The 23342-nt window shown below is 56.9% G+C and overlaps 1 protein-coding gene across 1 annotated transcript in view; it reads right to left on the bottom strand.

Annotated features, from left to right (window-relative positions):
- GNG7 (G protein subunit gamma 7) overlaps positions 1-23342 on the bottom strand; it is a 118630-nt gene that overhangs the window by 5351 nt on the left and 89937 nt on the right. The window contains exon 3 of the mRNA XM_086699592.1: positions 1012-1130. Within this exon, the coding sequence (XP_086555718.1) occupies positions 1012-1092 (81 nt within the window). The 5' untranslated portion in view covers positions 1093-1130. The remainder of the gene's footprint in view (positions 1-1011; positions 1131-23342) is intronic.

Raw genomic sequence — 23342 nt, 5'->3', positions numbered from 1 at the left:
TTGTGGACTTAAAATTCACCTATATTAAACACAACGTGTCCACCGCGCACGCGCACGTCCGCAGCCTCAAGCCGGAGCGAAGCGCCCACCGCCGCCGCCCCGTGGACCGACCCTGAACACACGACGCTCAGGGAGGGAACCAGACACGAGAGGCCACACGGGGTGTGAGTCCGTGTGTGTGAAACGTCCAGAACAGGGTCATCCACGGATGGGAAGAGGGCTCGTGGGGGCCGGGGGCTGGGGGCTGGGGAAGGGGTGGAGGTAACAGCTGGCGGGGACAGGATTTCCCTTTGGGCTGCTAGAATGTTCTGCAATGATGCTTGCACAACTCCGTGAATGTACTAAAAGCTACCAAACTGTCAGTGCCCTTTAAAAGAAACAGTTAACTTCATGTTATGCAAATTATTAGGAAAAAGAACAGGTCTGTCTGAGGGGCTACTTTGTTTCGGGTCTCTGGTCCCTGATGGGTTAAGTGTCTGTACACAGGAACTACTTGTCCCTTTTCTTTTTTTAGTATAAAAAACAAACACGCTTATTTCAAAAAAAATTCAAACGAGGCATAAGTGAAGAACGTAGACGGCCAAGGGCCCTGGGTCCTGCCGTCTCTGGACCAAGTCTCTACCTTCCGTCTGTGTCTGTTGCACCAGGGAGCCAGACAGAGCCCATGGGCAAGTGCTTGCCTCATGCTGGCGGCCTAGGGCTCTCGGGGGCAGGGGGTGGGGTGGAGTGGGGAAGGGCCCTGAGGGCTGGGGGCGGGCTCAGCCCTGCCTCTGGTCCCACGGCACTGACAAAGCTCTGCGGCACATGGGATGCCCGCGACAGCCCGTGACACAGGTTCTGTGTCAGCTGTGTCTTCCCACTGAGGATTCTGGGGCTCAGAGAGGTTAGTGAGTGGCCCAAATTCACACGGCAAGGGGCACAGTTGCAAGAAAGCCCCCCCTCCTGAACCGGGCCTCCTTGCAGGGTCTCCTCCCTTCTCGGCCCCTCTGCCCGCCCGCCTGCCAGGCTCACCTTGATGCGCTCGATCCCGGCTTCGATGCGGAGCTGTTCCACCAGCTTCCGGGCCTGGGCTATGTTGTTAGTGGCTGACATTGTCTGCCATCAGCTCCGGGCCCCTGTCGTCCAGAGGGCTGCAGGGGAAGCAGACAGGATGTGAACGGGGACAGAGAGGCAGGACGCCCCTTCCGGAAGCCTCAGGGCCTCCTGGTGCCCCACCTGAGCCGTGGCGCCCGTGTGCCCAGGTCGCGGTGGCGGCGGTGGGAGTACTAGTGGAGCCGTCTCCCACAGTCCCCCTGGGCTGGTCGGGGGTAAGCGCTCCCTGGTTGAGACCACCCAGGGTCTCAGGACGGTTCACCAGACCACAGAGTCCACTCGTGGTTGGCTTGGAATGAGGGCCTCAAGGGACACTTTCTCTGATCCCCGCCTCACTCCAGGCCCCCCGGCACCACTGACACTGGGCAGGGTCACTCTCCGGGGGCGTTCTGGGGACGTTCCCAGCCCCACCCTTCGATGCCAGGACGTCCCAGTGGTGATGGCCACAGATGTGCCCAGACATGGCCTGAGTTCCCTGGGGGGCAGAGTCGTCTGGGTGAGACCTTGGCTCTGGACCAAGGTGGGTCACCTGGGCAGCATCTATGGGCCGTGGGTCCTGGGTCTGGCATCACTTCCTTCATCCACGGGCTGATTTGCCCCACAAACCACCCCAGGGGGGCCCACCATGCACCAGTCACTGCCCTGAGAACCAAGCTAAGGGTAGTGGTACGCAGGGGGAGGCCGTGGCTGTCAGTGCCCAGTTCTGGCTTCCCACCCCAGATCTGGCTGTCCTTGGGACACAGCCACGCGGAGTGACCTGGGCTCCCACAGAAGGCTTCCCGGGGCTCTCCGCAGGAGCGAGAAGTTCTGGCTCCTGCTTCTGGCCCAGGAGAGGCTTCTGGGGGCAGCGGGGGGGGGGGGGGGGGGCGCTGCAGGGAGCCCACTTGGTTTTGCAGGGTTTTCCAGAGCTTTCTGATGTGCTGGGGTGGTCGGGACAAATGACCACAGGCTGGGGTATGGAAAACAGCAGGAAATTGTTCTCCCACATTCTGGAGGCCAGATGTCAAAGATCCAGGTGGGGCAGGGCTGCACTCCCCCTGGAGGGCCCAGGGAGGGTCCTTCCTGCCTCTTCCAGTGGCTGGTGTGGCCAGCGGTCCCTGGCGTGGCCACATCACTCAATCTCTGCCTTGTCCTCACATGGCTTTCTTCTAAGGACACTAATCCAGTACGACTTCTCCTTAACTAATTGCATCTGCAAAGCCCCTATTTCCACTTAAGGCCCCATGCTGAGGATCTGGTGGAAATGAATTTGGGGGGGGGGGCTGTATTCACTCCCCCTGCAGTGTCTTTGAGTGTGGATGGTGTGCTCAGAGTAGCCCATTTAGCACAGGCAAATGATTCCAGATAAGCCCTCTTCCCAAATCCCAAGTAGCCCTTCCACTAATTTTCCCAGGACAGCTGCTCCGTGGCGGGGGTGGTGGTGGGGTATTTGCTGCTTTTATTGAGCAGCTAACGCCCAGTGGTCTGCTTGCTCCCCGCCCCCCCTCCGCGCACCTTCAGGACTTGGGTGTTCAGGGCCCGTCAGAGTGGCTCCCCACCTGCTCGCCCACCGAGAAAACCAATCCTTTATGGCGCCAATGATTCCCGCTTCGCTATTGTTTGGGGGAGGGGGCGATCTTTTTTCTTTCCGAAAACATTTTTATTAATTTATTTTTAATTCATTTAAAATTGTTGAGGTGCCTGGAGAGTCACATGCAGTGGTAGGAAAGGGCGGAGACGTGCGGAGACGTGCGTACCCTATGCACGGTTCCCCCTCTGGAAACACCTTGCAAAACCCGCGGTCAGCATGACGCGCATGCACGGAAGCCTCAGGGCGGTTCCGTCCCCGCCCCTCCCCGCCCCCCACTCTCCGCGACCTCCGATGACGTTTTCCTTTCCGAAGCTGCCACCGATTCGGGACCGTTGCACGTGTGGAACCACAGGGCACATAACCTTTTGGGATTTTTCCCCACTGCGCTTAATCCTGTGGAGATGCGCCCAGCCTGTTGCGCGCGCCACGAGGTCACTGCTGAGCGGCGTTCCCCGCGTGGATCGGCCCCGGCTCGGCGGTGCACCTGCCGATTCCAGTTTCTGGCCATCACGTACGGCTGCCACAAGGGCGTGCAGATTTCTGTGCAAACACAAGTCTATATATTTCTCTGAGATAAACGCTGAGGGATGTAATTTGCATGTTCAATTTTTAAGGAAAGTGCCAAGCCGTTTTCCAGGGCGGCCGCACCATTTTACATCCACACCAGCAGTATATGGGTGGTGTTAATTTATTCTTACAATTCGGCGGTGCACAGTTTTTCCTCTTCCTTACAGCAGGGAAAATTCTTCTCTTCCCACAGCCTTCATTTAGTGAGCTCTAGTATCGTCGTTCTAACGAGCGATGCTGCCCCCAGGGGACATGGGGCCCTGTCTGGGGACGTCTCCGGTCATCAGGACTGGGGGAATCCTGGCACCGAGGGGGTGTGGTCGAGGACCCCGCTCAGCTCCCACAGTGCCCGGGACGCCCCCCGAGAACGGCCCAGTGTCTGCAGCGTTCAGGCTGGGAAAGTTCCCAGGAGGACCTGTCCGGGCGTCACGCCCAAGGTCGGGGGTCTGGGAAGATGCCCCGCCAGGGAGCAGAGGGCACCCCGTCCTCCGTCAGGATGCAGCTTGCGCTGTCTGCCTGGTGGCCACTACGGCCACAGAACAGCAAAGGCAGGCTTGGGATTTTCAAAACATTTCCTACTTAGCAATAATGATTAAAAAAAAAAAAAAAAAAAAAAAAAAAAAAAAAGGAGGGTTGACACAACACTTTCGGGAGTTCTCCAGGCAGTTATGTTGCATGACAAAAGCCAATCCCCAAAGGTTACATGGTCTGTGTTTATACACCATTTACACACCGTTTTTGAGAAGACAAAATTGTCGTCAGGATGGGGGACAGGTTCATGGTTGCTGAGGTTGGGGGTGGAGGCCTTGTCGGGAGGGGCTTTTCGTGGTGCTGGTCACACTTCCACAGAATGTTACCGTCGGGAAAAACAGAGTGAACGATACGTGGAATGCTTCTCTGATTTGTTATAACTGCACATGAATCTACGGTGACCTCCGTACAAGTCTCAATTAGAAAAAAAAAAAAATCCTTCCACACTGCCTGGCTCCCCGTCCCTCCCGGCAGACATCCAGCCCCGCTTTGGGTCAGAAAAGGCCTGAGTGTGTCTGTTCTGGGAGCACAGAGCCCACGTGTGGGTTTCCAGAGGGCTCTGATTCAGCAGAGAGCTTCAAAGCAGCCACAAAACATCCAACTCAGGGAAAACTGCCCTTGGTTGGGCTTAAAAATATCTAAATTACTCAGCGCTAAATATAGATGCGAATGGAGAACAAACGGGCTGGCCCCATGGCCTGTTTTCCTTGGAAGGCCGGGGAATCCTGCTCAGCATCCACACTCAGAAGTGTCTGCCAGGACTCTAGGACCCCTGCACCGCGTGGCCACCCCCAACTGTGGCCTCTCTCCGAAGCGTGAAGCCCCCGAGTGGCTGGCTTTCTGTTCCAGGCCCAATGTCCCGAGAGGCTGCCTCTGGGCTGGGTTATGACCCAGGCCCCAGAGAACGGCCGAGATGGCTGCGCTGGGGGTGTGCGTGCGTGTGCATATACACGAACTTGTGTGCAGGAGTGTGTGTGAATGTTCGGGGCACTTGTGTGCATGTGTGTATACACACGCGTGAGTGCATGTGCACATCTGCGCATAGATGTGTGCGTGCGTGTGCATGCACGAGCATGTATGTGTGGGCGTGGGCGTGTGTGTACTTACGTGAGTATATGTGTGCATGTCTGTATGTCATAATGTGCATCGTGCGAGATGTGTTTATACGTGTGCGTGTCGGTGTGTATGTATACTGCATGCACACGCGTGTGTGTGGGCGTACGAGTGTACATGTGCGTGTGAGTGTATGGGTGAGCACGTGTGTGTGTGTGTGTGCGTGAGTGTGCGGAGATGCTAGGAACAGACACCGGCTGTGTCACCACCAGCCCGTGCAGGAGACACCAGCCTCCTCCTGGCTGGTGTCATAGTCCGTCACTGACTCACGGCCCAGCCGTGGCCCCGGGAGACCAGGCAGCTACGCTGAGTCAGCCCAGGGAACATTCCTCACCCGTTGCCGCAACACAGGAAGCACGTGATGGCACCAGGCGCCCGACCTGGCCGGACCTGCCTGGGCCAGCAGAGCCGCAGGGGGCCCCCAGGAGTCGTGGCAGAGCCGTGGCAAGCTGGGGGCAGGTGGGTGGTGGGCAGCCGGTCACCGTGCTGACTCCCGGTTCTGCCCCTGCTGAGGGTCCAGGGGAACAACCTGGGGTGAAGTTCACCTAAAACCAGAGCCTTAAGGGATGTCACCAGGCCCTGCCTGGGATCTGAGTCGAGGGCCAGGAAGCCATGCCAGGTTTGGGGGGGGCTCCTGCAGAAGAATCACATGAGCAAATGTGTGAAAGGCAAGGACAACGGAGGCCCCCCCCCCTGCCCTGGGGTATATCGTGAAGCAGAGGTAACTAGAAAGGGGGGGGCAGTGACCCCCAGACAGATCTGACCTTCCAGTGCACATAAGGATTAGACAACCCTGGGGACGGGCAGTATTTCTTCCGTGGTGGGCGCAAATAAGGCAAAATGGGGAAACAGTTTAGGGTGGGGTCTCTGCCCCCCTAGCACTTTGGACACTGGGCTGGGCTGTTCTCTCTGGGGTGTCCTGGGTGCTGTGTGGCCCGAGCAACATCTGTGGCCCCACTCCTTCAGTGCCAGGGCCCCCTCCCCCCTGTGTGACAACCACAGATGTCCCCAGACACTGCCCGGTGTCCCCTGAGGGCAGAGCTGCCCCTGGGTGAGAACCACTGGATTAGATCAGACCTTTATTCACATCCAAAGAGGTTCCATATAAACAGCCATAGAATAAGAAAGAAAATAAACACAAACTAGTGAATATTTATTCTTGGGATGCCTGGGGGCTCAGTCAGTTTAGCATCCGACTCTTGGTTTTGGCTCAGGTCATGATCTCACGGTTTGTGAGTTCAAGCTCCGCGTTGGGCTCTGCGCTAACAGCGTGGAACCTGCTTTTGATTCTCTCTCTCCCTGCTCCCTAGGGGCAGAGAGAGAGGGAGAGAGAGAGTCCCAAGCAGGCTCTGCACTGTCAATACGGAGGCCCATGTGGGGCTTGAACTCCAACCGTGAGAACTTGACCTGAGCCGAAACCAAGAGTCAGACGCTAAAACGACTGAACCACCCAGGCGTCCCCCCACCCCCACCCAGAGTCCAAATGCCCATCGATGGATGAATGGATAAAGAAGATGTGGTCTATATATACAATGGGGTATTACTCGGCAGTCAAAAAGAATGAAATCTTGCCATTTGCAACTATGTGGATGGAACCGGAGGGGATTATGCGAAGTGAAATTAGTCAGAGAAAGACAAATATCCTATGACTTCACTCATATGAGGGCTTTAAGAGACAAAACAGATGAACATAAGGGAAGGGAAACAAAAATAATATAAAAGCAGGGAGGGGGACAAACACTAAGAGACCCTTAAATACAGAGAGAACAAACAGTTGCCGGAGGGGAGTTGTGGGTGGGGGGATGGGCTAAATGGACGAGGGGCATTAGGGAGGACACTCGCTGGAATGAGCACTGGGTGTTATACGTAGGGGGTGACTCACTGGAATCTACTCCTGAAATCATTATTGCACTATATGCTAACTAACTTGGAAGTAAATTTAAATAAATAAATAAGTAAACGGATAAACTTAAAAAAAAATTTTTTTTTTTTAAAGAAAGAAAAAGTTTCTTCTCAATCATGGAGAAGTCACTTTTCAGCAATGGAAGCCATGGAATGAATGGAGGAGGATCAGCAGCTCTGATCTTACGTAAATATTCAGAACTTCAGGACAGACGTGAACTAGAAATCGAGACCATGGACCCAGGAAAGGCCGAGGCCACAAGTGAGGTGATGGGCGACCCCTTTAACATGTGACTAACACTTGGGCCAGGGTCCCACGGAGATGTGGCACAGGGCTCACTCAGGCAATTCACGTCAGCAGGGGTGTAACTGGTAAAAACCAAAGCAAACAAAACGCGGCCTGGCGAGCAGTGGATGCCACCTCGAGCTGCCCCTTTGTCTTCCCACGACGCCAGAAGGCCGGAGAAAGGCCACCACCTGACGCCCTCATTCCAGACTCTCTGGTCTTGTGAACCTGTCTCAGCCTCAGAAACTGGACACTGAGGACTACAAGGATGTCCCCTCAAATCTTCTGCTTGGGCATTTATCCCAAGGGGGAAATTATCCAAAGGAGTTAAAAGGGGAACACTGACAGGTGTTTACAGCTGCGTTGTTTGTAACCGTGAAGGCTCAGAACAAAAGCACACGCCTCGCGCTGCAACGGGGGGGGGGGGGGGGGACAGCAAATTCAATGGGACATTTCGCAGGTGCAACACTATGCAATGTTCTAAACGGTCCATAGAAATGCGGAGCACCACGGAGGTGTGTGTGCAAAGAGGGACAATGGCAAAGCGCAAATGTTCGGTCATCTACCGTTGTGTTAAAATATATACGGATAAAGGCAGACTTGGGGCTCGAACTCACGACCCTGAGATCAGGAGACACATGCTCCACCGACTGAGCCAGCCAGGTGCCTCTCAAAATGACAATTTTGTTAGTGACTTTTTTTTTTAAGTTTATTTATTTATTTGAGAGATGCCGAGACAGTGCAAGAGGGGAGGGACAGAGAGAGAGGGAGACAGAGAATCCCAAGAAGGCTCCACACTGTCCGTGCAGAGCCCGACGTGGGGCTCGAACCCACAAAACTGCGAGATTGTGATCTGGGCCCAAATCAAGAGTCGGACGCTTAACCGACGGAGCCACCCAGGCACCCCTGTTAGTGACTGTTTTTATAATTTCCTCCAATGAAATGTTCTTCCGTGAAGGTATAATTTGCACGCAGTGAGATTTGTCCTTTTGGGCCCAGAGGCGATGAGGTCGCACAAGCACGTCGTGTCGCGGAGCCGATACCACCATTCAGATGCGGACCCCGTCACCCTGAGAACCTCCCGGAGCTTCTGTTTGTCGTCAGCCCCTGCACCCCCTGAGCTGCTCTGTTCCTGTTGTGTCGCCTCTTCCTGGAAGCCTACAGACAGACTCGTACGGTCCAGCCTCTGGCTCGATTCACTCGGCACAATGTCCTTGTGGTTCGTTGTGTGCCGAGGGCACCTTTTCAGTGCTGTGCGGTGTTCCCCCCCGGGGTCAGGGCAGGGATTGTTGGCCGTGCACCGACTGGGCGACACGGGTGTGTCCGGTGATTGTGAAAGACGCCGTGCTGTATGTTCACACGCAGGATTTGTGGCGGTCCACGTGCCGGGTCCTCCTGGGTGAGCCCCAGGCGTGGGATTTCTGGCTCCCTGGCAGGTGTATGTTTAACCTTACAAGTTAAACATTTTCCAAACGGTTCCCAAAGTCACTGCATTAGTTTGTACTTTGAAATAATCATATAGACAGGTAGTTGCAAAAATAGTGCAGAGAGTCCCATGTGCCCCACCCCCCCCAATGGTGACATCCCATGTGACCGTAGGACAACATCAGGCCGAGACCCCGATGCTGGCCGTTTGCTCAGATTTCGCCAGTCCTCCCGTGACTCATCTGTGTGCAGAGTGGATTTCTGTCACCGCCCGTCCCTCCAGGAAGGTCTGGCCACCATCGCTGACCGGGCCGAACTGCTCATGGAGCTCCGTGCTGCCCTGAGCCCCACGGGGCAGATGAGGCCTGGCGTGAATGTTCGCTGGGTGGACTGGTGGGTAGATGCAGTGGGAGTGTCAGCAGAGAAGGGGGGGGGCTCCAGTCGGCAAAGCTACGAGGTGGCCGAACCCTCTGTGTTTGTGAAATCCTAAACGGCTTGGGCAACACTGGGGAGGCCCCCCGCCCCGCCCCACCCCACTCCAGGGTCTCTTCACCTCCGCACCGAGGACACCCAGGCCAGGGTATTCCCTGTGATCAGTCCCTGGCCCAGCCACCCAAGGCCAGCATCGTGCCAGCCACAGACATCCCCAGACACAGCCCTGTGTCCCCTGGGGGCAGAATCTAAGTCCTTTATGGAACTTCCTTATCAGAAGAAACTTCAGCTAAAAGAGGTTCATCTGGGCAAAACGCAAACCGTGTTTCTGGAACCGAGATGGTTCGGTTTGAACTGAAATGGCAATGAACGAAAATAGAACCTTGTTTCAAATGGGGGCTTAATTTTCTCAGCATCCGACGATCCTCTGTGACCACAAGAAGTTACACAGGGCGAGCAAGCTGCCCCTTGAACTCCACCAACCACACTCTTGAAGCCGGTGCTGGAGAGAAGTAGAAAGGGGAGCCAAGGGGAAGGTGGCAGACCCAAATTCTGCACGGATCCCAAAGCTGTTTGGCCTTGGGGGAGTTACCTCCCCTCTCTGAGCTCCAGCGAACTCTGCAGTGCTTAGAGCGACACTCGCTTCCTGGGCTGGCCCAGCAAACATCCAGGTCCCCACGTTCCAGGGCCAAGGAATGGGGGCGTCCAGAGGCCGGCAGCCCCAGGAGGCCCTCTTTGGGGCACCGTGGCAACTACTAACTATAAACACAGCTGCTGCAGAGATGAAGCCAGAGACAGGGTGCCCTGCACATCCTGTGCCCGGCGGAGGTGGGAGGGCCGGTTTGCTGGAAGCTATTGAGAAATCCCGCTCCCCGCGGAGCTGCTGCTCCGAGGTGGCCACTCCCCTCAGCTGCCCAGGGGCCGGGTGGGGCAGGTGCCACAAAGCCCACAGGCTCGGGGAAGAGCTGGGCAGCGTGAAGTTGATCATATTAAAAATAGAAGTGGATGGCAACGGGGGGAGAGCCAGAAATGGAGAGTCCCGAAATGATCTATTTTCTGTTGTCCCACTAATGCTTGTACGTCCCTGTCCCTTCTAGGCCACACAGCAAAGGTGAGACTGGGTTCTTTTATGCCCTGCTGTGTGCCCCAAACCCATGATGCTGGTCATGCCCCGGCCATGTCTGAGCCATTCTGAGCATGATCAGAGGCGCTCCGGCCCCTGTGGACCCTTAGCTGCAAAGCCCTCCTGCTGAGCCCCTGGAGCTTTTGGGTCTCAGGGAGAAGCGGAGTGATTTCCCGGCACCTTGTCCAAGGTAACAACGGCAGCCACCCCTTCCTGAAGGTGCAAAACACACTGCACGCCTGGAAGTGGGTTCACATCTCAGCTCTGCCCTGAACTGGGTCTTAGCTTCCTCCATTAGGAAATAAGAGGGTGGTTCTAAAAGCTGAGAACGGATCCCGGTGTGTCATCTGGTGGTTCTAAGATCAAGACAATTCACGTCAATGGCCTCTACCTAAAGTCACTTGGACTTTGAATAAAAACCTGTATCTGCAGATTTTGGCTTGCACGACAGTGGGCGAACTGACACGGACAGACTCTCCCGTGAGGGCAGTCAGGAAAGCTGGGCAAACACAGAAGAAATCTGCTTGAAGGCACTGCAGGGTTATTAGGGCAGTGAAGAATTTATAGCCAGGGTCTAGGGGAGGACGGCAGCCCAGGAGTGGAAAATCTGCCAAGAGGCTGAGCAATGCTTCTATCAGCCTTGCAAGGCTGGCGATACAGAGATTGAGATCCAGGGCCCTCCACGTGGAGGGGGCTGGGTGAACTCCCCCTTGGTTCAAACTGGGGAACAAGGTGCTGCAGTCTGAGTATAAGAAAAACCCAGACGTGGTGGTTTGGGAACAACACGGGCAGATGTTGTGTATGTTTTCCTTGGACATTTGAAAGAACGGTATTTTCTAACTAGACTGTATTTTAGATGGGACTTAATTTTACCGTCACTTTTACTGTATGTGACATTGCCTTGAAGAACTTTTTCCCAAATAATCACGCAAAATTATGTGGTCCCAGCATTTATTACACACAGAAGGATACGAGTAAACAGGAAGCAGATGGGCTCTTACAGTGACTGCAGCCGAGTGCTGAATAAACTCAGTCCCTGATACTGGACTGAGGTGACCCCAGATTGCTAGCAGCCCTAAATGCTGGGCATGAGTAAACATAAACCCTCTCCCGTGGAAAACAACATCATCTTAGAATTCACACTATTTTCACAAACAAGTCTGAAACACAATGTCTAGCACACAACGAGAAATAACCAAGCATACAAGGAGGTAAGGCCACATGAACAAAACCCAGCAGGAATAACGGGCAATATAAACAGACTCACAGGGATTCCCGACACTGTAGTTGAGAGACACTTTAAAATAACTGTGTTAGGGGCACCTGGGTGGCTCAATCAGTTACATGTCTGACTTCAGCTCAGGTCATGATCTCACGATTCATTAGTTCAAGCCCCGCATCAGGCTCTGCAATGGTGGTGCAGAGCCTGCTTAGGATTCTCTCTCTTTCCTTTTCTCTCTGCCTCTTCCCCACTTGTGCGAGAGAGTTCTCTCTTTCTCTCTCAAAATAAGTAAATAAACTTTAAAAATAACCGTTTTAATTACATTCAAGAAGATAAATAGGTGAGACTGGAATTTCAGCCACACTGGAAACTATAGAAAAAGGACTCAGTAAACATGTGGAAAATGCCAATATCTGAAACATAATGACTCGATGTAAAAGAATAGTATCACTAAAGACAACGAAGGAGAGAGTTGGTTGAGCTGGAGGATGGTTCAGGGGAAAACACCCAGGATGAAACACAGAGACACAGAGGGGAAGGAAAGGCAGAAGAGAAGGTGAAAGATGGAGAGGATACAGTACAGCCTAACGCATGTGACCAGGACTCTGGAAGGAGAAGGGAGGACGGAGCACAAGCAATCTCCGAAGCGATGATGACAATCTCCCCAAACTGAGGACTGAACAAAATCCTACTTTTAGCCACACATTCAAGAAGTCCTGGAACCTCAGGCAGCATAAACATCTTAGACACTGACAGAGAAGTCGCCAATGCGCCCGTGAAAAGGTGCTCCCTGATTAGTCATCACGGAAACACGAGTGAAATCCAGGGAGCTGCTTCTTGAGCACTAACTAGCGGGGCACAGACAAAAAAGACCAGCACTGTAAATATTAGGGAGGGCATGGAAACGCTGCAAGTTTCACACATTTCTGATGCAAGAGTAAAGCAGTCCAACCACGCTGGAAGATGACTCAGCAGTTTCTGAAAAGGCTAAACACACACCTACCCTCTGCCCCAGCAATTCCGCTCCTAGGGACCGACCCAAGATAAACGAAACCATAATTCTGTGGAAGGACTTGTACAAGATGTTCACACATCTTTATTTATGAGAGCAAAAACTGGAAACAGCCCAAATGCCCACCAACAGGAGAGCAAACAGACTGTGCTAATCCACGCTATGTGTTATGATGACACAATGACAAAAAACAGCCTGCAGAGGAGAGAAGCCACACGTGTGGATCCCAAAAATATTCTGTCGAGCAAAAGAAGTCAGACATCAGAAACGTTCTGTGTCTTGATGGAGGTGTGGGTGCACACGGGTGTGTGTGTCAAAACTCATCAAGCTGTGTATTTATGATGTGTTCATTTCACTGAATGTGAATCATGCCTTGATAAAACCGGTTAATTACAAAGCAAACAAGCAAATGTAAGCTGCTCGAGGGAAAAGGGGCAATGATTAGGTGGATCCAGTGAAGACTTCAGACCTGGTGAAAATTAACTTCAAGATTTAAGAGGAGACCCAGACACCTCCAGACAAACAGCAGTGGACTGCCTCTCCAGCAGACCTGCCTTGTTAAGGTAGGAATAAAGGGATATCAGAGAGACAGGACCCCCAGTGAAAGGTGGGAGAGGCGTGAGTGAGTGGAAAACACTGAGGAAGGGACAGAACTTGACGACACCATCCGGGTTCTCATGGAAAAATCAACGGGAACTGGAAGCCCCCGGGAGAGCCCTGGAGCACACACGAATCAGAGCCACCAACCCCATAGTCCCCTCCAACCAGTTTTTCGGCAGCTGTTCTGTGTGTTGGCCTTACAAACTGTAGGGCGCTCTTTTTTACTATGCTATGTTGGTTGTTGCATTCCAGTGACAGCGGCCTTGGATGTTTGCTAGTGACATTTTTGGATTGTGTGACTTCACACACGGGACAAATGACGTCGGCACGCAAAGATCACATACGCACATGCATCAGGCCTAGGGCGGGAGTGAGCCACCCAAGGACAAGCCCCAGAGCCCCCTGCATCCCTCCTTCTGACAGCTGGAGCCTGACCCTCCTCTACGCAGAAACTGGGGGTCACCCCACCCCGAATCAAGTGCAACGTCCAAGCTGCTCACTCACTGCCCTCAGGTAGGAAATCTTCCCCCAGCGTCCATCCTGCTGTTGTTGCCTGAAGGTGTCCCCCCAAATTCATGTTGAAATCTGAATCCCCAAGGTGACAGTAGCAGGAGGTGGGGACTTTGAGAGGTGACTAGGTCCTCTCCCCTAGGGTGGAGCCCTCCTGAATGGGTTCAGTGTCCTTAGAAGGGGCAGAAGAGACCCGAGTTCTCTTTTTCCATCATCTGCCCCTCTGGGTATGGTTGCTCCCCTGGTAATGCAGCTGGCCGTCCTGAGCGTCCCTGTATGGGTTCCCATGGTGTGTGGGGACCTGTGCAGTGTCCGGGGGATCCGTGCTCCTGTCTGCCTGCCTGTTCCTTGGGCCGGGGGCCCATGTCTTTCTCCAAAATAGCCGCTGTCCTGCCCCCCTGAATCACCTTTCTAGGAGAAATCTCACCCCGTGACTTCTGTGCTTAAAACTATCCCCAAGCGAAATCTGAGAAACAGGACGTTTCACACACGTGGACTCACACCCCGTGTGGCCTCTCGTGTCTGGTTCCCTCCCTGAGCGTCGTGTGTTCAGGGCCCGTCCGCGGGGCGGCGGGTGTGGGCGCCTCACTTCTGCTCGCGGCCGAGGGATGTTCTGTCACGTGTGCAGAGTGTTTTAAGCAAACATTTTTTTACAAGAAAAGGAAGAAAAAGGAAAGACCTTATCTTGCTGCTGTTGAAACGAAAACCTGTATCGCTTCCTTAATCAGAACTAAGGTGGGAGACGAAACTGATCAACGGCTTGAGGGCCCTGGAGCACGAAATGTAAGATCCGCGTTTCTGGTGCGTGGCCAGGACCACGGAGCGCTAGTGTTGTCCTATCTGTGGCAGTGTGCAGGGCCGGGAACCACAGTCCTGGGCACGGCCCCTGGCGCCCGAGTCCCAGCGCTCTCACCCATAGAACGTGGAGCTGGAGAAGGCTCTGGTTTGTTATATACGTAACTAGTAAAGATGCAGCAGCGGCTTCCTCCTGCGTAAGCCACGCCCACGGGAGGCGCCACGCCCACGGGAGGCGCCACGCCCACGGGAGGCGCCACGCCCACGGGAGGCGCCACGCCCACGGGAGGCGCCACGCCCACGGTTCCCGAGACCACGCGGCTGGTGGTCCGCCCACGGATTGAATGTAATTCCAAAACCAGGCTCATGGGGAGACGAGACCCAGGGGCAGTCTGGCTGCGTCCTGCCACACTGCCCTGTGCCCCTGCGTGCCTGACCCCTTGCACCCAGAGGCTTTGGGGTCAGGACTGGCATGGGCTTTGTACCCCCGTGGTCCCCGTGCGCTCACAGAGGGCTTAGGGAGTAGGGCCTACGGTGCTCCTGGGTCTGAGCGTTCAAACACGCACGGGGGTCCCAGGAGCCTCACGACCACTGAAGGACTGGCCCCTGTCTGTGCTCTCGGCGGGTGCTGCAGACGTGGGAGGCCCTGCACAGTCACCAGGGTCCCAGAGGACCCTGAGTGACATCTAATGACGAAACGTCTTAGCTTTATGCTTCCCGCCTAGCAGTTTCTCGGCGAATCCGGGACTCTGAGTCCTGGGAATGTTTGCCCAAGGACGAGAGCAGACTTCCCCTGCCAGCTTCTGACAGGGCCGCCCACGTGCTCTCGAGAAACCCGCGCGTTCCCTGGAAGGCGGGGTCACCTCCGCACCCCATGGAGGACCCTTGAGAGGGCTTCTCAGGATCGTATTTCTGTCTCCTCGGCCCCCCTGACGTGGGCTGGGTGAGCTGCGGCTTCCGTCTCGGTGAGTAACGGGAGCTAAGGCTGCGGGTCAGGCCCAGACATAGCAGGCTCGGAGATGTCACCCAGACCCTGTGTCTGGCCAGGGCGCTTAGCGTGACTGCGTCTGCGCTGCCCACGGGGGAGGCAGGGCAAACAGGGTACCCGAGACCCGCTGGGGGTCGGCGGGCTGCACCTCGGTGCGGCTGCGTGCGCGGCCAAGGTGCAGACAGGGGCCCCGGGGCAGCCCCGCGCCTGTGGGGATCCCGGCGGTTCCGCGCCAGGGGAAGAGCGGGTCTGCTGCCTGTCTCCCCGGCACACGCCCAGGGCTGGCGGCCCCTCAGGGGAGCTGACGCAGCCCCTCTGTTCAGCCTGGGGTATCAACTCCACCCTCACGGGTGTTTTCCAGCTGTACAGGAAACAACGACAGCCAGACAGAAATGCCCGCGCTCCCCGTGAATTCCACACATAGCTCTCATAGCTGGGGAGACTGCTGCTCCCGCCTGCTCGCCGGGCCTGCACAGCACGGCCGGGCCATCCCCTTACCAGAAGGGGAAGAACGAGATGCCAGTGGAGGCTTCTGAGGCTTGGCAGGCTGCGACGCACAGAAGGAAAAGAATGTGAAAAATGCGGCTCGCGGGGCACGGGCCAGGAGAGAAGGGCCTTCGAGGAGTGGCTCCAGGTTCTGGTGGCCTGAGGGTAGTGCTGCCGAGAGCTGCAGGGGACCCCCCCCCCACCGCCCCCCAGCAGCCCCCGCCCCGTTGCAAAGGAGGCAGATCAGAGATGAGGTCTGGGCTGTGGGGCAGTGGTGTTTCTGCACCCAGTGGGGTCGGGCCCCCGAGAGCTCCTTCAGGTGGACGCGATGGCACACAGGGTCTGTGGCCGGTGTGGGGAGGGGCAGCCACGGGTCTGGCGTGGGCAATTCCGGGTGCTGCACGTTCCTGGATAGCCCTGGGGACTGGCGAGGGAGTCACGGCCCCTCGGGGACAGCCACCTGCATTGCTTCTGCAAGGCACGAGTTCACCAGGCCCAGGTTTCCAGAGGCGGGCTCTGGGCTAACTCCTGAGCTGGGAAAACAAGGCCAGGGCTGACGGCACTGGGAGACCAGGAAAGCGGGGTTCAGGACTTGGTCCTCCCGCTAACTCCCTGCTCAACCGTATGTGTCCCCCATGCAGACTTGTCTTCTTGAAGCAGCAGGGGCCGCCTGGCCTGGGAGATGGTGGGTCAGCACGCCCTGGACCTCACACCGTGAGTGCTCCTCGAGACCTCCTGCCGTCCTGGGAGCACCGGGGCGGCCCCTCCTCAGAGCCAGGGGGGCCGTGTGCCTGCTGGAGATATGAGATAGGTGTGGGGGCATCCCTCTTCGATGACTCGCAGTGACCACGTATAGTCCCTTGGCCTTGAGTGTGGGTGGGACCTGAGCATATGACACAATCTTCCTCCAGACGAAGGTCCTGCCATGTGGCAGGAGTGGCTTTAAGAAAGGGAGACTGCCCTTGGTGGGCCTGATTTAATCAGGGGAGCCCTTAAAAGGGAGGAGGGGGGCCGCCTGGGTGGCTCAGTCGGTTGAGCGACCGACTTCGGCTCAGGTCACGATCTCACAGTTTGTGGGTTCGAGCCCCACGTCAGGCTCTGTGCTGACAGCTGGGAGCCTGGAGCTGCTTCGGATTCTGTGTCTCCCTCTCTCTCTCTGCCCCTCCCGTACTCGCACTCTGTCTCTCTCTCAAGAATAAACGTTGAAAAAAAAAAAAAAAGGCGGGGCGGGGGAGAAACTGAGTCTTGAAAGGGATTTGGTGCTGAGAGATCCCCTTGTTGCCGGCTCTGAAGATGGAAGGGCTGGGGCAAGGCCAGGGGGCGCTGCTAGGAGCTGACAGCCAGCAAGGGCAGGGGGACCCCAGTCCTGCAGTTACACGGAACTGAATTCTGAAACAATCTGAACGGGCGCAGAGGGCCCCAAGCTCCAGATGAGGCCTTTCGACCTCGGCCTGGCGAGATCCCGAGCGGAGAAGCCAGCCACGCCATGCGCGACTCCTCACCTCCAGACCTGTGAGCCACTAGGCTTGTGACAGTTTGTTATCCTGCGCAGCGAGCTGGCACACGGGCCAGGGTGAGGCCGCAGCAGGGTCTGTGAACTGCCGGCTGCCTTCTTCCCAGCACTCTCCGTGCCGTGGGGCCCGCAGCCTGGGGTGATTCCAGCGGGCATGTGCTACTCATCGCTGAGTGTGGACACTAGACTCAGTGCCGTTTTCCTTTTGAACCACCTGGGGATGCAGAGGTGCTCCCAGCAGCACCCATTAGTGGCGGGACAAAAACGTCCCAGTGGCGGTGGTGAACTGGGCCGTGAGTGCATTTCACTTTCAGACGGCAAGGCCTCGAGACATCCAGCTTGGGCCCGGCCGCTCCTCCCCAGTCCCCTTCCCAGCCTGCGGCCCGTGGGACCGGCCAGGGGGGAGCCACAGCCCCCGGAAGGTGGCTTTGAAGTGTGTGTGGGGGGACCTGGGGGCTGCGGAGACGCCTCGTCTTCAGGGAGAACACAAATGGCCTTCAGTCTGCTTTACAGCTTCCGGAACCAGCAGCTTTACGGCCCACCGAGCTTCTGAATTCTTTCCTCCCAGGGCCTGACGGTGTGACCCCCACCCCTGCCGACCATTAAATGGGATGAAAAAACCCCAAACCCTCAAAACACTAATCTGCTGCCATATTCTACTGGGGGGTTACGGGGAGCCTTTGCACTGTAGCCCCTAGAACAGGGCTCTCACCCGGAGGAGACTGTGCCCCCGGGGGACACAGGATGGCGTCCGGGGATATCTGTGGCCCTCACAACTGGGGGTGTCCTGGCACGGATGGGTGGGGGCCAGGGATGCTGCTCTGCCCCCACAGCGCCCAGGACGTCCCCACAGAGAACGACCTGCTCAGAATGTCAGCAGCACGGGGACGCGGAGGGAGAGACCCCACTCTAGACTCCACAGAAACGTACAGACAGCACAGACAGAGCACTCTGGACATCAGGGTGAGAAAGCCAAAGGGCAAAAAGTCGAGGCAAGTGCCTCGAGGTGTCCCCAGCAGCTGGGTTGGGGTCACCCCCTGGCCCCCAGAGGGCTCATGCCATAGCAGGGATCTACAAAGAGCCCTGGGTGCCGTGCTGGTGTTTGAACCTTGAGACTAGGCGGACGCAAAACCTCTTTGGCCTGGCCTCTGCCGCCCACCTCCGAAGCTCCAAGCACTGGGTCCCCCCCCGCCCCCCCCGCTCCCCCTGCCTGCGGCTTCTCCAGGGTCACAGTCCCCCTGGCCTGGTGTGGGGCGGGCCGGACACGTGAGGGCCTCCACTGAGCCTTTGTGCATCCATGACCTTCGGGTGCGGTGGGGGGCAGGGAAACTCTAGCTGGGATTTTGCCAGGTAGACATTTGTTAAGAGAAGCCGCGCACCCGCTGGAAAACAGCGTCTCGTGACTCCCTGTCAGCCTGGTCTTTTTGTGCGCGGGCTAAATCGGTCCCCCAGGCAGCTATATTTAGAAAGCGCTGGACACTCAGGAATGAATGAGGTGCCCACAGGCTAGGGGAAAATAGCGCTGCCTTGGGCTGCGAGCGCAGAGCCCAAGAATGAGCCGGCCTGTGGGCGCGGGCAGTGACCAAGGGTGACGATGTGGCTGATGCGGGAGCAGAAGAGAAGGCTCCTCTGTCACCCGGAGGTCACCCGGAGGATGACGGCAGTCATGTGAGAGTGTGTGAGCTGGGAACGGCCGGGCCAGGATGCCGAGCACCCGGGGCTCATGGCACCCCTGCTCTTGGCTTCCGAGCACCGAGGCAGTGCTGTCACCCAGGCCCCGTGATGGGGTAGCATGGATGCCAAGGGGCCGGGGGGCGGGGAGGGGAGAGGGGAGAGGGGAGAGGGGAGAGGGGAGAGGGGAGGACAACCCAGGCCTTCCCACCTTGGTTCAGGCAGGTCCTTCTCTTCCTGGGCCCGGACAAACTCCTATATCTCCTACAAAGCCCTGGGACAGGTCACCTCCTGAGAAGCCCCTGCTTGGCCGTCTGTGCACAACCAGTCTGCACTGAAACACCTCCTCGGGGCATCCGCAGCTCCCTGAACACTCCTTGGCCCTTTATGCATTTCCTGTGTCCTCAGTCACAATCATAAATTACCACCAATGTGGCAGCTTAGAACCACACACACATATTCTCTGACAGTTCTGGAGTCAGGATTCTAACTCAGGTCTCACTGGGGCTAACACCCGGGCGTGGGCAGGGCCGGCTCTCCCGGGGCCCCAGGGAGCCCCGTGTCCCCCTTTTCTGGCTTCCAGAGGCGTCGCGTCCTAGGCCCGCGGCCCCTCATCCTCACGGCCAGCAGCACGGGGTCTGCCCGTCTCTCTGCCTCTGGCCCTCTGCCTCCCTCTCAGGAGGACCTTGTGAGGACAGTGGGGCACCCGGGGTCATCCCCGCCTCGGGGGCATGGGCTTGCTCCCACCTGCCAGGTCCCCTCTGCAATGGAAGGCACCCTTATTCACAGGGACCAAGACGGGGATCTTGGGCACCTCAGCCGCTCTCCACTCTGCAGAAGGGGGACAGCCTGTTCAGGGCACACACCAAGGAGGACAAGCCTCAGAGCTGGACTGTCGGGGCAGTTCTTTGCTCTGGGGCTCTGAGCTGCTGGCTGACACCACATCCTGGACCGGTCAGTGGTTCCCCAGGGACGTCCCGCCCCACCTCTGATGCTGTTGGGAAGTCCTGGATAAAAGCAGACCCAGAGGGGCTCTTCCTATGGGCTGGCTGTAACTAGGGACATTTTTCATGTTAGAAACAAAGAACAACAGAATCCAACAGCCAATAATGGGACTGACTAAATAGCTTCAGAGACTTTCCTGCTGTGGGGGGTCCAGAGCCTCAAGTGGTGCAGACAGAAGGGTCTGGGGTCAAATGCCAGGGTGCCTCTCTCTGCACCACGGCAAAACGTCAGGGTGTCTGCACGGAACCTCCACTCGAGTGCCAACCCACATGGGTCTGGAGGGAGGTGTGGCCCCTCCTCGCCCCCCCCCCCCCCCAAACACAGCAACGGTGCAGAGAAGCCAGAGGCACAGTCCGGGATGCAAGTTTCGGCCAGTGAGGGCAGAGGGGAGGGCTTCTTGAGGCCTTGGCCGAGGCTGGGGGGCTACACGTCCATCTGGGGGGTGTGGAGCCACATCAGCCACATGGTGCTAAGTGTGGGGTTTTGGTGTCCCCTACAAAACCTTCCAGGGAGGGACAGCAGCCTTGGGCCCCAGTGACCAGCAGGGGAGGGACCTCAGTGCCTGGGTGCCCACGGGTGCCCACGGGTGCTCACGGGCGCCGGCTCTGGGTTTGTGGGAAACCTCTTCTGGTAGTGAGCTAATCTCCACTCCCGGTGGCCTCTGCCCCAAGATGAGGTTTCGATGACCCACGCGGAATTTCTAACAATGAGATCGAGTGTTTGGTTCTGCTCACGCTGACATCCCCTTTCTCAACCGTCCAAATTCCATTACGCCTTTTCTTGTTACTGCAGGAAGGCAGCCAAGCCCGGCGCTGCCTGGGGGGTGTGAGTCTCCTGTGACCCTCACCGCCTCGGTGCCCTGGCTCTCAGAGCCTCTGCAGGACCTCGGAGAGACGGCACATGGGAAGCGGGGTGCACACACAGAACGCGCGGGGGGGATCTCGCGGAATCCGGACAGGACTTCCGCAGGGTAGCCCGCGCATTCTCTGGTGGAGCCTCTCCGACTTCTGTCCCTGCATCTGAGATCCTTCTTGCTGGCGTAGTGCGTACGGCTGGACAGGCAGCAGGGACCCCGTGCACAGCCCACAGCTGCCAGGACGTGAACTCTGCTGACGCCTCGAGGGGGCTCAGGGGCAGGGTCTCTCCCCCTCGTCAAGCCCCGGGGTAAGGATGCAGCCTGGCTGGCACCCGGATGGTGGCCTGTGGGACCCTGAGCAGAGGACCCAGTTAGGCTGTGCCCAGATTCCTGACCCATAGAGACTATGAGACAATAGATGGGTGGAGTCTGGGGCCATCTGTCACACAGCATCACTGACACAGCAGAGGAGCGTGACCAGAGACAGAAGCCCGGCCTGGAGGAGGGGGAGGGGGAGCAGCCTGATGTGGCCACCAGGACGCTCCCCCACTTTATCCTACAACGTCACGTCAACTGGCCCTTCCGCTCCTGAATGAACCTACTTGACTGTAAAAATAACTTAGAGGGAATAGAAAAAAATAACGCAAAATAACAACGTCTTGCTCCCGACCCCGAAATCCTTGACTGAAATGACCGCTCTCGGCAGATACAGCTGTGTGTCTGGTTTTGGGGAGCAAACCCCGGGCCACGCGTCTCAGGCGCCTGCTCCCCAGCACGGGCTCCGGAGGTGGAGCTACACCAGTGAATACAGAGATTTGCTTATAAATTGATTTCAGGCTAAAGAGCCACCTCCTACGGAATGTGCTCTGGTGCGTTTCAGAAGGAACTTGCCGGGACACCGGTGGACTTTCTGTGACCATTGGAGGTGCCCAGGGGTCCAGGACTCCCCGCTCCCCCTGGACGGCACGCTGGCCACAGTCCTGCCTCCTCCCCTGCTCCACGTGCCCGGGGGGGGGGTCTCACTTGCACCCAGCTGGGTCCCACGCCGGCACCGGGAGGGACACGGTCTCCTTCACGCCTGCCACCCCGAGACAGAGACCAGGCGGAGCCGGATCTCATTCTGTGACCGAGCGCTTAGGCCCTGCCGTTCCAAGAGTTTGGGAAGGGCCTGTCCCCGTCCCCTGGACATATGCACGAGACGCTGGAACAGAAGGAAGACGACGACCTGACCACGACACCCCCGCCCCCAGCCGTGGCACGCGGGGCTCCTCCTCCTCTCTCGCCCGCCCCACTTCTTTCTAGCAGCTTCACAGCGAGGTCAGTTGGGAAACCACAGCACTCACCGTTTGAAGTACGTGATTGTCAGGTTCAACGTGTGCACATCTGACAAAACGTATACATCGTGTGACACGTGTTTCAACCATTTAAAAAGTTTTATTGTATTATATTGTTAAAGTTCACTTATTTACGTAGAGAGAGAGAGAGAAAGCAAATGGGGGAGGGTGGGCAGAGAGAAAGAGAGAGAATCGGGGCTCAAACCCACGAATCGTGAGATCGTGACCTGAGCCCTGAGCCGAAGCCGAGAGTCAGATGCTTAACCCACTGAGCCACCCTTAACCATTTTTTAAAATTAAGTAGGCTCCATGACCAATGTGGGCCTTGAACTTACAACGCTGAGATCATGAATCACATGCTCTATGACTGAGCCACCCAGGAACCCCTCGTTTTAACCATTTTTAAGCATGCAGTTCAGTGGTATCTTCACATTATCGTGCAACCACCACACTCTATCTAGTTCCAGAACATTCCATCACCCTCAAAAGAAACCCCTTCCCCCTTAGCATTTATCCCTCACCCTCCCCCAATCCGGGCCCCCACGAGCCCCCTTCCTCTATGGATGAACCCGTTCTGGACGTTTCACCCACGCGGACTCACACCCCGTGTGGCCTCTCGTGTCTGGTTCCCTCCCTGAGCGTCGTGTGTTTGGGGTCCGTCCCCGGGGCAGCGGGTATGGGCGCTTTCCCCCCTGCTCGCGGCCGAAGGACGTGTGCGTGTGCAGACTGACCATGTTTCGTTCACCCGTTCATGTGCCGGTCAACATCTGGGCTGTCTGCACCTCGTGGCTGCCGTGGACACGTGTGTACGAGCGTCTGCCCGGGCGCCTGGCCGCCCCTCAGCTTTCCTTCTCACCAACTCCCCAGCGGCCGCCCTGTCCTGCTTTCCCGGGGAGCGTGGCGATAGATGGCCCCGGGGCTCTGAGGGGCCGTCCAGCTGCACAAGTGGCCCCGGCCTGGGAGACCTGGGGTGGCTCATTTTCCACGTCGGCTTGTCTGGGCCACGGGGTGCCCCGGTGTGTGTGGCCCACCATTATTCTGGATGTTTCCGTAAGGCTGTTTCTGGATGAGACTGACATTGAAATAAATGGACTTTGTCAAGAGGACGATCGCGGATCCACGAGCTGACTCTACACCTTAAGGAATGGGAACGAGAAGTGGCAAGAGACCCCGGGGCCGGCGGAGGAAGGAAATGACAAACACACAGCGGAGGTAAATGAAAAAATGAAACAGAGACTAAAAAACCGCAGGAGAGTCAATGAAACCAAAAGCCGGTTCTCTGAAGAGATGGACAGGGCTGGCAACCAGC

The sequence above is a fragment of the Puma concolor genome, chromosome A2, assembly GCF_028749965.1.
Source record: "Puma concolor isolate L17-30 chromosome A2, mPumCon1.1.hap2, whole genome shotgun sequence".
Lineage (NCBI taxonomy): Eukaryota > Metazoa > Chordata > Mammalia > Carnivora > Felidae > Puma > Puma concolor.
Note: the sequence above shows the minus strand (reverse complement) of the source record. Positions and strands in the feature narration are given on the sequence as shown.